Source organism: Cydia pomonella, chromosome 20, assembly GCF_033807575.1.
Source record: "Cydia pomonella isolate Wapato2018A chromosome 20, ilCydPomo1, whole genome shotgun sequence".
NCBI classification, from domain to species: Eukaryota; Metazoa; Arthropoda; class Insecta; order Lepidoptera; family Tortricidae; genus Cydia; species Cydia pomonella.
The window spans coordinates 5,480,374-5,495,340 of record NC_084722.1 but is presented as its reverse complement, the minus strand read 5'-3'; the positions used below and the strand labels follow the sequence as shown (position 1 = coordinate 5,495,340).

The window sequence follows — 14,967 nt, the reverse complement described above, 5'->3', positions numbered from 1 at the left end:
AAGATACGAATAAATCATTGGTATGAGCCGGGGTATTAACCCGCGACCTCCGGGTTTCAAGTCGCACGCTTTTACCGCTAAGCCACCAGCGCTCAGTACGATTTATCTACCACATACGCATAGATTAGTATATAATATTACTGTAACACATACGCGCCAATAGAATTTCAACTTAAACTTTCCGATTTAAGGTTAAATAAGGTTGCACTTTCGGGAAATGCGACTTTTCTTCAAATGAATAATCTAAGATTAATTGGAATATATTTCGATATTTTGGAAAAACCTTGTAGATTGGTGCGGTCTGGAAAATAATGAAAAATACACATAAATGTTCAAATATGTTTAATAATCATATTTATCATATTAAGAGGGCATTATCACAATATTAGTCTTAAGAACAGTAATCATAAACTAGCGGAGCTCCAGGATCATCGCTGTGCACTGAAAATAAATAAACACGACTTGAAACACAATTCAGCACAAAGTGCAATTAATTCATAAAATAAGGCACAAAATCGCATAAAACAGTGAAGTTATTGAACAAAATGTAGGCATTAATTTTGCTTGGCGTCAATTCGTACAGCAAGTGTGCTAAGTGCAAACCTGCAAACCCAAATAGGGAGTATTACTGCAATGTTCTGCCGCCAGAGAGCAGCACTATCGCATATTGTAAACCATAGAGTAACATATACATATTATGCCTTAAACAGTTTTCACTAAGGCATGATTTTCGTGTTTCGGTAGGCCCTCAGTATATGCTACAGGCGCCCCCTACGCAGAGTTTTGTGTAATATCCCTTATTGCGAACATGACAATCATTTATTGACGAATGCCAATCGAAAAGTAAATATGTATGAGGAATTGGAGATTATGTGAACGAAATATCATGTGATCATTTCGATACATTATTTAAGCTTGGATTGGCGTTTTCTATTATAATCTTGGCTAGGCCCTCTGGACCGAAATCAGTGGAATAATATGATACACACTCCGCATAAACCCAACACCCGACCAGAAATATATGATCATTGTCAAGAGGGCGCTGTTGTGTCTCATGTATAGGGTGACAGTTCAGTTAATTATGAAAAATTTAGTTCCAATGAAATTCCGCAATATGGCGCGTGATCATATAATACTGGTCGGGCTTATAACAGGAGGAGCATTTCATGAAATTGTCTACCGTTGTACAGTATAAACGCGAATTTTCTGAAGATTTGCAGGTACAAGAGTTTCTTTTTCTGTGACTAATGATCAAAAATATATACAGAAAAATAATTAACTGCTTTAAACGCGAAAAAAAGTTGCAACACAGGAAATAAAATGCGTCCGTACGGGACAGCCCGTGGAATGCTCTAGGATAAACTACGGAACCCTAAAAAGGAAAAAAGTAGGTAACTCACTGCCGAGTGCAGTCGACGGTCCGTACGTGGCGTTTGAGATGCGAGACCTGCTGGAAGGCGCGCCGGCAGACGTCGCACGAGTACGGTCTCTCGCCGGAGTGGAACCTGAGAACATTTCCTTGTTTATTATTAGGCTATCACGTATTTTTGGCGTAGCTTCAAATATTAGTCAATACACAAAAAATGCAAATAACCATGATGACTTTATACAATATGGGCTAGAATACGGAACAGAACTTAAAAAATAATTACGTATACTGTTAACTCCATTCCGACGCCCACCCTGTCCAAACGCGCCAAAAATACTTGTGGTGTACGTGTGTGGTTTACGTGATTAAGTTAAATTGGTGAACAATAAAGTGTATTTGGGTAATAGTGGATACTGTAGTGTCGGATACTTCCGAAGATCAATCATAATTCCAACACAGTCCACTTTCGAAACTATCTTACATTCTAAAGAATTCCAAATTACCCGAATACATAACACTTACGGAATGTAATGTAAAAGCGACGTTACTTTATGTTAATATCGGATATTGCATATGTTTTTTTTTTTTCAGAAAGTAAGTGTTACCTATCATGTTTCTGCAAGTCGCATTTCTTGTAGAATTTCTTTCCGCAACCCTGTCTGTCACACTTGTACGGTGTCAGCTTTTCGTGGTCCCGCTCTATGTGATTTTTCAACTGCAAAAGAAATAAACAAATATTATACGAAATTTATACATTAATTGGCTAAGCCCCGCAGTAAACTCGAGAAGGTTCGTGTTGTGTGTGCTCAGACAACGATGTTCTATAGACGTTTTAGGTGCCGTATAGATTCAGAGAGCAGACCGTGCCGTTTTTTAGATAACAATACTGTTGCCAAAAATTTAATTAGCAGTCTTCAGGATTTTCTCTAAGGATTTCGGCGATTCGAATCCTGATTATTTGACGTTCGCTCGATACAATAAAATCACGAACATGGGTCTAAAACGCGCTTTGTGACAATTAATGCACAAAAGCTAAAAACGTGATAATTGCTTTTAAAACGCGCAATGTAATTTTTAAGGGAACTCTGTGATTACTGTTTCCTCTTTTAAAACTTTATTAAAATACAAGAACATGATATCCGCGGTCCCCTGCCTGCAGTACCGATGCCTTTAAACTACCCTACATTCGTCTGAAAACTAATAAGTCTTTAGTTTAAGGCCCGAGTGGACGCTGGAGTTGAGCGTACAACGGGGCGGGGCGTGCGGCGTGCTTGCTAGACAAATGCAAGTGTATAGGAGCGGCCGCAGGGCACGCTGCTCACATCACGTGTGAGCGCGACGCCACGCTGCACGCGCCGCCGGACGCTCCGCTGCGAGCGGCCACTCGGGCCTTATACTTATTGTTCACAACGACCTTCCACGCCGCGTCGTACGCCTTGGGGCAGCCGGCGCGCGGGCAGCGCCGCGGGCGCGGCGGGCGCGGCGGGCGCGGCGCGTGCGCGGCGCGGTGCTTGTTGAGCGTGGAGCGGTAGCTGAAGCGCAGCCCGCACGAGCCGCAGCGGTGCGCGCGCAGCGCCGGGTTGTGTGTCGCTGCAATATGTTCAGTAGGGTCACACACATTGCACTCTTGAAAGCCTTTTGACGTTGACCGTTTGTATGTACGGTCGACGTTTTTCTATTTAATTTAATATAGTCCATTCATAATTTTCCGGTCCCCAGCGCATATTTATTCTCGCACAAATATAGGTTTAAAGGCCCTACCATAGATATTGATCAAGCTGTTGTGCGATAATAATATGGATAGTCCATTAATTACGTAGGTTTGATTTTGGCATGTCAGGACTGTTTAAACGTGTTTTTAATTTCGTCGCATGGTGTATGTTCTGTCCGTCACGGGCCCACGCGTATGGCCAATCTAAAGAAAATACTAATTCTATGGGATATTCAAATAAAAACCCGTCTAAGTCCGAACAGGTTTGCTTTTAAAAAATCCTATAATTTTGCTGGCAGTACTGGAAAATCTTAGTGTTTCTGCTTTGTAAGTTCATCTAATTTCATATATATGTATGTATGTATATGTATTTGTATCAATATTATTTATATATATGTGTGTTTGTGTATTTCTTATGATTGTATTGTGTTCTCGTACATGTACCTAATTGTATCACCTATACCTCATGTTTTTGCACCACCTACAACTTGTCTGCTTTGTCTAAAGATTGACTGGTAGAGAATGCCTTACGACATTAAGTTCGCCTATTGTACAGTGTGTTTTCTTATGTGCAATAAAAATTAAATAAATAAAAAACTCACCTTTGTGTGACTTATAATTTTCCTTTTTTTTAAATACTTTATTGCACGTCCGGCATATAAATAAAGTACATTTCTTGATCTTTGGCTTCACTATGACATTTTCCTTGTTATTATTAGGCACTTCATTATTGAGTACAGGCTCTTCAATTTTCACTACAATAGGATCATCTATTTGATCATCAGTCTTATCCAGTTCTGGTACTACTTCTGGCGCTTTTTCTTCAGTATTATTTTCAACTAATTCAACTCCTATATTCAACATATCCGTTAACTGCTCGGCGTCTATAGCACTGTTTAAACTAATTATAAACGTATCATCATCTTCAGTTGAAACGTAATGAACATTATTCTCGCCGATCAACTGATTCAAATTAGCCGCTAAATTTGTACTGGCTTCTAAATCAACATCACTTTCAAAAATTGTCGCGCATTCGTTTACAGAAACCGGTGGGTTTTGTTCAGGTTCAGTCTTAGATGTCTCCGGGACGGTAACATCGGAGAGTACATTCATTATATCTTGATCCATACTCCTCCCATTATCAGCGAAATCAAAGAGGATTTCTCCATTTTTATCTCCATAGTCCATATCATTAGTGTTCATGTTGAATATATGTGAAGCTTGGAAATTATCTAAATCTAAATCGTTATAAAACAGTTCATCGTCAAGACTGTGGAGCTGATTCATCGCTTTTAAGAATTCGACATGCATGAGGTTATCATTGTTGTCTTGTATCTCGTTCTGGGTGTAGTTGAGGAGGTTATTGTGCGAGAGGGAGAGGTAGTCGTCCTCGGCGGCGAGGATGTCGTCGACGATGGTGTCGAGGCGGGGCTGGTCCGGCGCGGGGGCGGGGGGGCTCGTGTGTTGCCTGTGAAAAAAATTGTATAATTGGAATCTTGTTATTTTTTTACGAGCCTACTGTGTCCCACTGCTAGTGCTAGGCAAAGGCCTTCCCCCTCTACCACTCGTCCCGCCACAACTGGCTAGTCTCTCAAAAAGGAGTGAGTTATCCCGCCATCGCCGACGAGGACGAGGGGGAGGGGAGAGAATCTTAGTTATTCGGCCATAATCAAAACTTCTCATAAAAATAAAAATAAACTTTACATAACATTCGATCACGAATACCGTGGGCGCAATTTATAAAATACTTACAATCTTACAAGTTTAAGGGTGTCCGCTGCTGGCGCGGGTGAGCGGGTTAACGAAAAATAGTATGACCGGTTCTAACTGGTGGAGACGCATGCGGCGGATGTTACCTAGCATGGCAAACGCGCGCGTGCACCCGCGCACGCTAGCGGACGCCCTAAACGCAGCAACACTGGCCAAAACGCCCCCCGCCATTGGTCATGCGGGTGTTAAAGGCTGTTTTACACGGTTCTTGTAACTTGGAGCGCGATCTTACCAAATTAAGTGATGTTGAACGGTCACGTCTGAAAATACGATGGACGATAAAGTCCAAAAATATGAATACACCTTAATATATAGGCAATAAGGTGTATACGTATTTTTGTTTTGGGATTTTATTCGTATCGATATTTTCAGACGTAACTGTACACAATGTACGCCGTCAAATGGACAAGGCCTAAAATACCATAATATTACCTGACGCAGTGTTCCAATAAAGCACTCTTGTACTGAAACATCATGCCGCACACTCTGCAATGGTTCTTGCGGACTTTGGCATCCGCATTTATGTTGTTCTGATTTTTGGGGCACTTTACGCTGTGCCTTTTCATTGATGCCAACTGAAAAATAAGGGATTAGTACAATCAACAGTCTGATTCTACTTTTACTACTACAAGTACTAACAGGTGGGTAGTACTACATTGGTGGACCTCATGTTAAGATGTGTCGATCAAGGTAGAGCGAGATTGAGTTTTGGCGCCCTTGGTTAATTTATTTTACCCAAAATGCAGTTTAATAACAATAATGAAAATAGGCTAAGACCATGGCGGGCTATGCTCAGTATTAGGTTCCATGTTACCCTTCCGTCGCGTCACAATATTCGGTTGCCCTGAACGGGGGCTGTTGGTGAATATAATATCAAACAAAAAGGAGTACCATCACTTTATTTGTACATCTTTTTATTGTCGTATTTTTTAGAAAACTCAAAACAAATAAAGAAAAATTATAGGACATTATTACACAAATTGACGAAGTCCCTCAGTAAGCTCAATAAGGCTTGTGTTGAGGGTACTTAGACAACGATATATATAATATAAAAGTATTTATAAATACTTAAAACATAGAAAACAACCATGACTCAGGAACAAATATCCATGCTCATCACACGAATAAATGCCCTTACCAGGATTTGAACCTGGGACCATCGGCTTCATAGGCAGGGTCACTACCCACTAGGCCAGACCGGTCGTCGTCAAAAACGAGCCAGGACCGAAAGTCCAAAAGCCTCTGGCCTGCCACGTTCCCTTGACGACTTCGGCGGCCGAGGTGGGATCGCAGGACAAGAGGCGTGATGCTATTATGAGTGGTGGAGAGCCGGAAGGCGTGCAAGAGAAAACCAAATTGTATCAATGGTGACACATATATAGTGAGGCCGATAGTGTCTTACGCCTCTGTAGCATGGTACAGGAAAACGCCGCAAAAGGTAATGGTGGCGAAGCTTAGCAGTCTGCAAAGAACTGCCTGTGTTATCGTCACTGGAGGCCATGTCATCCTCCCCAACGGCAGCCCTAGAGGCCATACTAAATCTGCCTCCCCTTCACCTGCATTTGGAATTGGAGGCGAAATCTAGTATGCTGAGAATAGCGGGCGCGAGGAGAGGTAACTCGTTATCGCAAACTCTGAGACTGCTAAGGGAATCAGTACACGATATTCCTGTTCTTGGGATACCTTCCGACATGATGGCACCCAAATTTTAACCACACAAACTTTACTCAGTGGAACTCCCCAAACGGGAGGACTGGTCAAACAGTCAATTCAAGTGGAAAGAAGGAAGCCTGAGGTGGTACACTGATGGCTCCAAATCCGGATTTGGAGTAGGCTGCGGAGTATATGGCGAAGCGTCTAGGAAGGGCATTAGCTTAAACCTAGGACGTTACTGCTCTATATTCCAGGCCAGAATGCAACAACGATCAACCTGCAATGCAACAACGGCAAAAATACAATCTATATCCATTCGGATAGCCAAGCGGCACTCTTGGCCCTAACCTCTGATGTTACTACATCAAGGCTGGTCGAGAACTGCAGGCAGCTACTGAACAACCTTGGAGCCAGGAACAAGGTTGTTCTACGTTGGGTCCCGGGGCACGCGGGTATCGCAGGAAACCAAAAGGCCGACGAACTCGCGCGAGCAGGGGCTGAGAGGAAGAACTTCAGTCCTGAGCCTTTTTGTGGTATTCCCAAAAGCCTAACGCGGCTCACCCAAGAGACCTACTGTCACTACAAAACCATTCAACTCTGGAAAGAAACTACAGGCTTGAACCATTCCAAGGCGCTTATCAAGGCCTTCAGCAAAAAGGCGGCCTCGAACGCCTTAGCGCTGTCTGGGAACCAACTGCGCAACTTGGTAAGGGTGCTTACTGGGCACTGCGGCCTATATAAGCACATACTCACTATGGGGAAACATGGGGCGGTACAGACTCTGCATGGAGGCACAGGGGACGCCTTTGCACATCCTCGCAGAGTACCCTTGCCTAATGCACACTCGTGACTCAATGCTGGGCAGACATATATTACGTCCGGAGGAGTTAAGGTCTCTCGAGATCAAGAAGATCCCGCAGCTGTTTGAAGTTGCAGGTTTGGATCGAGAATTGTAATAGGTAGCGATCACAATACATCAGGAATGGGCTCAGTGATATATAGGCTGTAGAGCCTTACATAGCCCCTGACAAAGAAGAATAAGAGAATGGCGCACACATACAAGCCGCGCGCGGTGCGTTTGTATGAAGATAACCTACTTCCCCACTCTTTGTACTATGCTACAGGAGAGCAGAGCTTGCTGGTATTCTTTGGGTCTTCAGCCTTCACGGGGCGCTAAACCCGACCGGGCCTTTTACTTTTGCATCAAATTCTTTTTATAACACAATAAATTTGATGGCTCTGCTGTAACTAGGCCTTCTGCATTTCAGTATTTTGGCAAATGCTGGTCTAACATATTCTTTCTCAAATCAAACTTCTAATGTTTTGAAAGTAAAAAAGGTGAAATGAGATCTAGTGATAATGAATGAATCATAAAAACCTATGTATAATGTATAAATCCTTTATTTCAGACAGTAAAGTAAATTTCAATTTTTCTACATTTCTTGCATATTTTTTTTTCCTGTCTGTGTGCCATTTATTGGCAAAAGGCCTCCTCCAACCTTCTCCATACCATACCATAAAAACCTACTCAACTTTAAAACATCTCCATAATGAACATTACTCATATTTGTTCAATAGGTCAAGTCCACACAGAGTGAGCATACGCGCGAGGCAATTTCCTTCGGTCGAGGCACATCTACACTGGCCGTTTTGTGCACGAGGAAATTGCCTCGCGCGTATGCTCGCTCTGTGTGGACCCACCTATTTATTAGGCTGGAAAAACAAATGTTTCATACCTGTTTGTATCTATTGCCACAGCCTGCACAGCAGTAGGGCTTCTCATTGGTGTGCCGCAACATATGCCTCTTGAGATTGCACTTGTCTTTGAACTCCACCTCACATACTGAACAGGCGAATTTCTTTATATCTGCAAAAAATATTTATATGTTTAACATCATCATCTTGTTTTAAGGATGTTTTGTTGTAAGAAAGTATATTTTAAACAATACACTTACTGCTATGCATGTCTTTGTGCCTCTTTAAATCAGATTTTTTATGGAAAGCCTTTTCACATTCATCACATTTGTGGGGTCTGAAACATAAATAAAATTAACTTCAATGGGATGTTGCCTGTTAAAGGTTCATCCAGTGAACAATATTATAGTATAGTATATCACCACAATTCTCCTATTGTTACATGTTTTATATACATTTATACATAAAACTTTTAAAATAAGAACCATAGTATGTTTGTTAGGGGAGTTACATAATAATATCAGTAAAAAGTACTGTCACATATAATTGTAAAAAGTATATGAGAAGTTTAGCCTAATCTATTTCCATTCTTGTAGTTTTAACCTGTACTCCAAATGGGTAGAGAAGAGATGCTGCTGGAGCCTCCAGAGAGCCTCAAAGGACAGGCTGCAGTGCTGACACCGCCACACTCGCTCCAGGGGTTTGTGGCTGAGGCTGTGCTTCATGAGGTGCTGCTTAGTGGCAAACTTTTGGTCCGGGCACTTGTCTGAAATACATGTCACACACAAATTCACATGCAGTGTGAAGAAGTTGATAACACAATATATAAAATTGAAGTTTAGTTAAATTAGTTGTGTAAAAATGATTTTATTATAAAACACTAAAACTAGTTAAACCATACGTCTCTTTGTTATTAGCAGGTAAATGATTCATATATAGCAATAACATACCACAAACCCAAGCATTGCCCTTGGAATGTATTCTAAGATGACCATAGTACTTCTTAGCATTGTCAAACTTTTTCTGACATATCTCGCAGTGCAAGGTGGTGGGGCCGTTGAGGTCGGGCTCCTCCAGCGGCTCGTCCGGGGACAGAAACTGGGCCAACACGTCGTCGTGACCCAGCAGGCCACTGTGTGAGGGCAAACTGGACTGAAGCTCGTCATAACCACAGTCTGGATTAACGTTCTTGATATTTAGTGCCAATTCAGCACTCTCGGAGTCTACAAACTGAGCGAGGTAAATGTTATTAATGATAATAACTAAAAAGTTGATTGCATAAAAACGAAACTAACACTACTTACTGGTAGACTAAAGAAGGATAGCGTCGAATCCATAGCTTATTTTTGAACCCACACTTCGTTTAAATATATTTCTCTAAAGCATATTACAGGTATTTTTTTAAATACCACTTCGATTGAAATAAATTCACAACAATACTCATTTCTCAATAAAAATGGTGACTGTCTGCTGACAGCGCTGACTGAGACAGCAGCAGTAGCAGTCAAAATGTTGCCAGATGCATAACACAAATAAAAGTTTCTTTGCACGACCGTTTTATATAACTACAGTATATAGCTACCGTAAGACGTTGAGTGGTGTGTCAGAGTCTGACCGACCTGAGTCTGTCACTATGAGCCATATTGTATGTATGCTGAGGCTGATTTGTACGATTTTGTCGAATTCGCTGTTTTTTAAGCGTACAAATAGAAACATACATAATACATATGTAATTTCATTATATTACTGTAATAATTTGCATTTAACATTTATCAAACACTGTTATTCTTATTGCATAGTTTATCAGCAATATCAGATGGCTTAGACAAAGGTAAATACCTAATGTTTGAAATTCAATGCCGTTATCATAATAATTACTTATCTGATAATAAATATTCGTTTATAATAAATTGACTAAGCCTCACCGTAAACTAAATATTAAGGCTTGTGTTGTTATACAAGTGTTTATTCAACTCTAAGGTAATTAATTGTAAATAATAAGCTACTGAGAACTAGCTCACGTCGGTTACTTATTTGAATTAAGATTTGTTATAATGTCTGTCTGCTGCAATGATACCTGGAATGCAGTATTTATCTTGTATACTTGGGCGCCAGTGCATGCCGCTATCTCAACGTTTGCAGTGTCAGCTTCTGACTCCTTGTGGTAATAGTTAATAGTCTATTTGTTTTTTTCAACAAAAATGCAACTGTATACGCATGCTTTATGACATTGACATCTAACCCCTCTGGTGTTGCGGGTGTCCATGGGCAATGGTAATTGCTTACTATCAGGCGAACAGCTGGTTTGCCTCCTACCTGTCATAAATTTTTCTTAGGTATTATTATTTTAGCATAAAAGTACTTTGACATTAACAAGAAATATAATAAATAATACTTAATAATTAAAACATTATGTGCACGCAATAGGTGTTCACATATACCTATGGCATTGTCATGTCATAGAAAAAACCATTTACATATGCCTTATCACGTAAAGGGTCCACAATGTGTATATTTATAATGTACTGTGCCTATATACATGTGCTTGTGAATAAACATTCATTAATTTAAATAAATAAACCATTTTAAGACATTATTTTTTTTATGTTTCAGCAAAAATGTGTATACTGTTTTCGTATTGTGGTGATAATGTTGCGGAGAGCGACTACCAGCTGATTTTAGCAGAAAACCGAGACGAGTATTATGATCGGTCAGCACTTAACATGTGCCTGTGGAATGACTCCAATGTTGTAGCGGGTAATCTGAATTTTGAACTTAGAATCAAAACATTATTCCGAATAAATTTACGTGAAATCAATTCGAAGTATATCATCTTTAATCAATTATTTCATTACTTTTTTTGGGAAAAATGTCAGTAATTAAAACATGACTGACATGTACTGTCTGCAGGTCGGGATTTGGGAGCCCCTGATGGTGATGGCACTTGGCTAGCCGTGTCTCCACAAAGGAGGAAGCTTGGGGTTCTCCTGAATCTGCCATACAGTAAGAGGGCAGATGCAAAAAGTAACTATCTATCCAGACTAACTTTTATATTGTTGCTGTTAGATTTCGATAGAATTTGGCCGACTTGAAGATCCTGGGCGGAGTAAATATAAAATCACAATTTGTTCCAAAACAAATGTATGGAATTTTCTCTTTGGTTACAAAAATATCTTACTTTTTCGTAACTCGGGAGGAATATTTTTTAGCACATACAGTGAAATTACACTTATGTTGTACTAATTGTACAGCTACCTATCCCTCAAATTATATCGAAATCTGAGGAAAATGAAAATTCCATAACAAAATAAAAAAAAACATGTTATATATACATGTGGAATTTATACTTCAAGGTGTTTTGTAAAAAAGAGGATAAAGCTTTCTATTGTTTGCAGGTAGAGGCAGATTGGTTACAGATTATGTGCAATGTGGTTTGTCTATTGAAGAATATATTAAGACAAAAGAGAACTATGTTAAAGAAACTAATGAGTTTGTTTTAGTAACATATGAGTTTGGGTAAGTAAACTTATTTACTTACAGAAAAGTATTGTCTCTCTATGTAATATTATTATATGTGTCACCTTACTGTCTTTTTTGGCCATCCTTATATTTGTTTATTTAAGGAAATTGGCATTCATTGTACATACTTACCTTCTAGAATTGGTCCTGTTGAAGCTGATTACACAATCTTCTATATTTTATATTTCAGTAATAATACCAAAGTGAACACATATACAAACTCCACAAACCAACTGCACACCTGGGAGTACACATGCCTGGGCTTCTCCAACAGTCTCCCGGAGAAGCCCCTGACAAAGGCTGTAGCTGGCAAGAGGGCCCTTTATGACATATGCAGCAGACTCAACAAGGTTGCGCAGAAGCAGCAGTTGGTAGAGGAGCTACTTACATTGTTGAAATCAAAGGAACAGTAAGACTTGTTGCCTGTATAGTCATTTTTTACGTAAATAGCACTGAGCGAACAATTTTTTCACGCATAATACGGCCGAGGCATGTCTACACTGGCCGTATTGTGCGTGAGGGAATTGCCTCGTGCGTTTGCTCGCTCTGTGTGGACCTGGCTAATAACACAAATTACATAATATCAATTAGCCGGGTCCACACAGACCGAACATACGTGCGAGGTAATTTCCTCACGCACAAACCGGCCAGTGTAGATGTGCCTCGGCCGAGGCGGCGCGCTCGGGCGAGGAAAACGCACGCGCCGTCTTCCTCGCTCACTCGTGATATAAAAATACACATAAATAACTTAAAATTTTTATTTCAGGCATTTACCTGACCAAGAATTACAAAATAGAACTCCAATGTATCAACAATTAAGTTCAATATTTGTCACAATACCTGAGGTTAGATATGGAACAAGGTACAGAACTCTTAGTATGATTAAAATTTGTACATAACCAAGCATGTATTAAATATTTTGTTGTTCTTAATTTGTAGGACACACACAATAGTGCTCTTAACAAAGACAGGGCATTTAGACATCATTGAGGTAAGTTTGCAGAACCCAGTTGATCTTCAGAGCCCAAATTGGAAGAAAGAAGAATTCCAGATTGGTTTATAATCTAGCTACTAATTAGTAAACCGAATGTATGGATTGTTATGTTTAGAAATAAATTGTTTTACATTCTAACTTTTCATTGACCAGTTCTCTATTCTAAACAGTTCAGGAACTGAAAATTCTGAATCTTGTTCAAGAACACAGGCTAATAATTTTGGAACATTCAGAATTGTACCAGAAATAATGTGAGGGAACTTTGACTCTTTATTTTCAGTATAAGTGAACATGAGCCTCTTGCTTATAAAGTCCCCACTGACAGAAATCTCTGCAACATTCACATATTTCTTCATAGAGCCGGAGTACATCTCTACTACCACTCTTAGTGATTCCCACATGGCTAGCTTATGAGCCGGAGTAAAGCATATTCTGTAATGATAACCTAGTTTGGTATAAGCATCTTTGAGAATCCCAATAATTCTGTCAAGGGAAGCATCACATTCATTAGAATCTTTTGTAACATTGAAAATTTGAACAACAGAGGCCTGGCTGACATGAAATAAGCTGTCTTCTTCAGTTGGTGATGGTATGTACTGGCGGCCCATGGAAAAGTAGTTCAATGGCAGGGATTTTGCAAACAAAACATTTTTAGCATGGTATGCAAAGAAAGCACAGAGTGAAGCCCCTCCAGTCAAATGCAGCCTGCTGTCTGGATTTATTTTAGTGTCCTCATTATGGTGCAGAATAAATGTAGCATCTGGATCGGTGTGATCTTCCCCACAGCCTTCCACAATTACACTTTTCACAAAATCAGGATTGGAAAATTGAATGAATTTATTCTTTCTTAGAATATTGTTAATGCAAAATTTCGCCCCAAGTTCAAAGATTGCTGCATCCCCTGTTAGGTAGTAATTTTCATTCTTCTTAAAATTTATTAGGTTTTTTTCTCTACCAATTATCAAATGGTCTTTATCATTATTTGGAGTGGTACTGTGACTATATATGACTTGATATTCCTTAAGTGGTGTCTTTGCATGTAAATTATTTGGTACTTTTAATATTTCAAGCATTACAGCTTCTTCAGCAGACCACAATGGCACCTTTAACTTTTTAATGTTTTCTTTGACCAAATCACTTTGGATTTTATACTTTTTGGTAACATCACTGTCAGGCTCACTCTTTATTAACTTTCCCAATTCCTGGGCAATTGCAGCTTTCTTTTTATCATAATCTGATTTCTGCTTCTTTAATTCTTCATATACAGCCCAAAGATTCTCCACCTTTTGGAAATCAATATTCACTTTTCTATTATCCAATTGTTCTTGTATTATTGACTTTTGTTTGATCAGTTCTGGTATATCAACATGAGGAGTCACAAAGACAAATGTCTCACTGGCTTTTGGGCCATTTATAAACAATGCAGACTTCCTCACTAACAACTTCTTACAACTAAAAACTTTGCGAGAAATTAACTCAATATTTTTACGTAGCATTTTCGTCAACTTTTTTCTTTTTATTCGGACTAACGTCGTCTAACACTGCGTCACCATCTTCGTCGACTGCCTTATCACTGTTCTGGTTCTGTGATGTAATTTTCCTTTTTACTGGCTGTATGAAGTTACCATGACCGGCCGCTCGCTCCGAGTCTTCAATTGTATAAGGCTGGAGTTCTAAAGCCTTCAACCTTCGTTTGTGAACTTTCGTCTTGAAATGTTCAGCCAACGCCTTGTCATCGATAAAATACCGAGAGCAGTGAAGACAGTAATGTTGCGCTGCACCAGGGAGATCCAAATCCACGTCCTGGTTCAATAATTTTTCAGCATTCTCTGAAAACACAGCAATAAAAATAGTATAACGACAGATAACCTACAAAATTGAAACCATGTGACAGGACTTATAACCTTACCTTCTTTGATATCGTCGTCGATCTGATCGAGATCCTTCTTCCGATTTCTGACTCTCCAGCGTTTTTTTAAATGAGTATCTCCATGGTGGTACTTTTTACGTTTGTATGTCATAATAAAATAAGGGAAAGGGGAAAACAATTCAAAACTAAGTCACTGTGTAGCTGTCAGTTAGCTGTCATAATGTTTTGTCACTTTTTTTTTGGATTTTATGGCGTAATATGTTGTCACATCACAATCGTGGGGCTGCCATATTATCGATATAATTAAATACGGTATACACGCTCAGACATTTCTCTTCTTGTCCTATCTTGTGTGTCTACATTTAGTCTACGTTGGCATTGATTGC

General features: G+C 39.7%; 4 protein-coding genes across 8 annotated transcripts; 1 reads left to right on the top strand and 3 right to left on the bottom strand.

Moving 5' to 3' along the window:
- Positions 1–327: 327 nt before the first annotated feature.
- LOC133529108 (gastrula zinc finger protein xFG20-1-like) lies at positions 328–9,997 on the bottom strand. The gene is made up of 11 exons (XM_061866731.1): positions 9,503–9,997; positions 9,149–9,428; positions 8,802–8,964; positions 8,459–8,535; positions 8,240–8,370; positions 5,283–5,425; positions 3,683–4,548; positions 2,784–2,959; positions 1,975–2,084; positions 1,401–1,505; positions 328–441 (listed from the first exon to the last, which is right to left on the bottom strand). The coding sequence occupies exons 1-11, from the start codon at positions 9,533–9,535 to the stop codon at positions 429–431; spliced, it is 2,097 nt and encodes a 698-aa protein (XP_061722715.1). The 5' UTR covers positions 9,536–9,997; the 3' UTR covers positions 328–428.
- On the top strand, positions 9,903–12,856 carry LOC133529114 (transport and Golgi organization protein 2). 5 transcript variants are annotated; one of them, XM_061866748.1, is made up of 7 exons: positions 9,903–10,029; positions 10,812–10,955; positions 11,109–11,222; positions 11,594–11,714; positions 11,908–12,126; positions 12,484–12,579; positions 12,657–12,856. In XM_061866748.1, the coding sequence occupies exons 2-7, from the start codon at positions 10,817–10,819 to the stop codon at positions 12,778–12,780; spliced, it is 813 nt and encodes a 270-aa protein (XP_061722732.1). In that variant the 5' UTR covers positions 9,903–10,029; positions 10,812–10,816; the 3' UTR covers positions 12,781–12,856. The 5 variants fall into 5 exon arrangements, with proteins under 5 accessions (XP_061722732.1, XP_061722728.1, XP_061722731.1 ...); XM_061866744.1 differs by lacking the exon at positions 9,903–10,029 and adding an exon at positions 10,210–10,362; XM_061866747.1 differs by lacking the exon at positions 9,903–10,029 and adding an exon at positions 10,401–10,534.
- LOC133529112 (serine--tRNA synthetase-like protein Slimp) lies at positions 12,460–14,207 on the bottom strand. The gene has a single exon (XM_061866741.1). It carries the CDS (start codon positions 14,205–14,207, stop codon positions 12,846–12,848), a length of 1,362 nt encoding a protein of 453 aa, XP_061722725.1. The 3' UTR covers positions 12,460–12,845.
- Positions 14,197–14,830, bottom strand: LOC133529122 (zinc finger protein 593 homolog). The gene is made up of 2 exons (XM_061866758.1): positions 14,621–14,830; positions 14,197–14,540 (listed from the first exon to the last, which is right to left on the bottom strand). Exons 1-2 carry the CDS (start codon positions 14,730–14,732, stop codon positions 14,197–14,199), a joined length of 456 nt encoding a protein of 151 aa, XP_061722742.1. The 5' UTR covers positions 14,733–14,830.
- Positions 14,831–14,967: the final 137 nt, after the last annotated feature.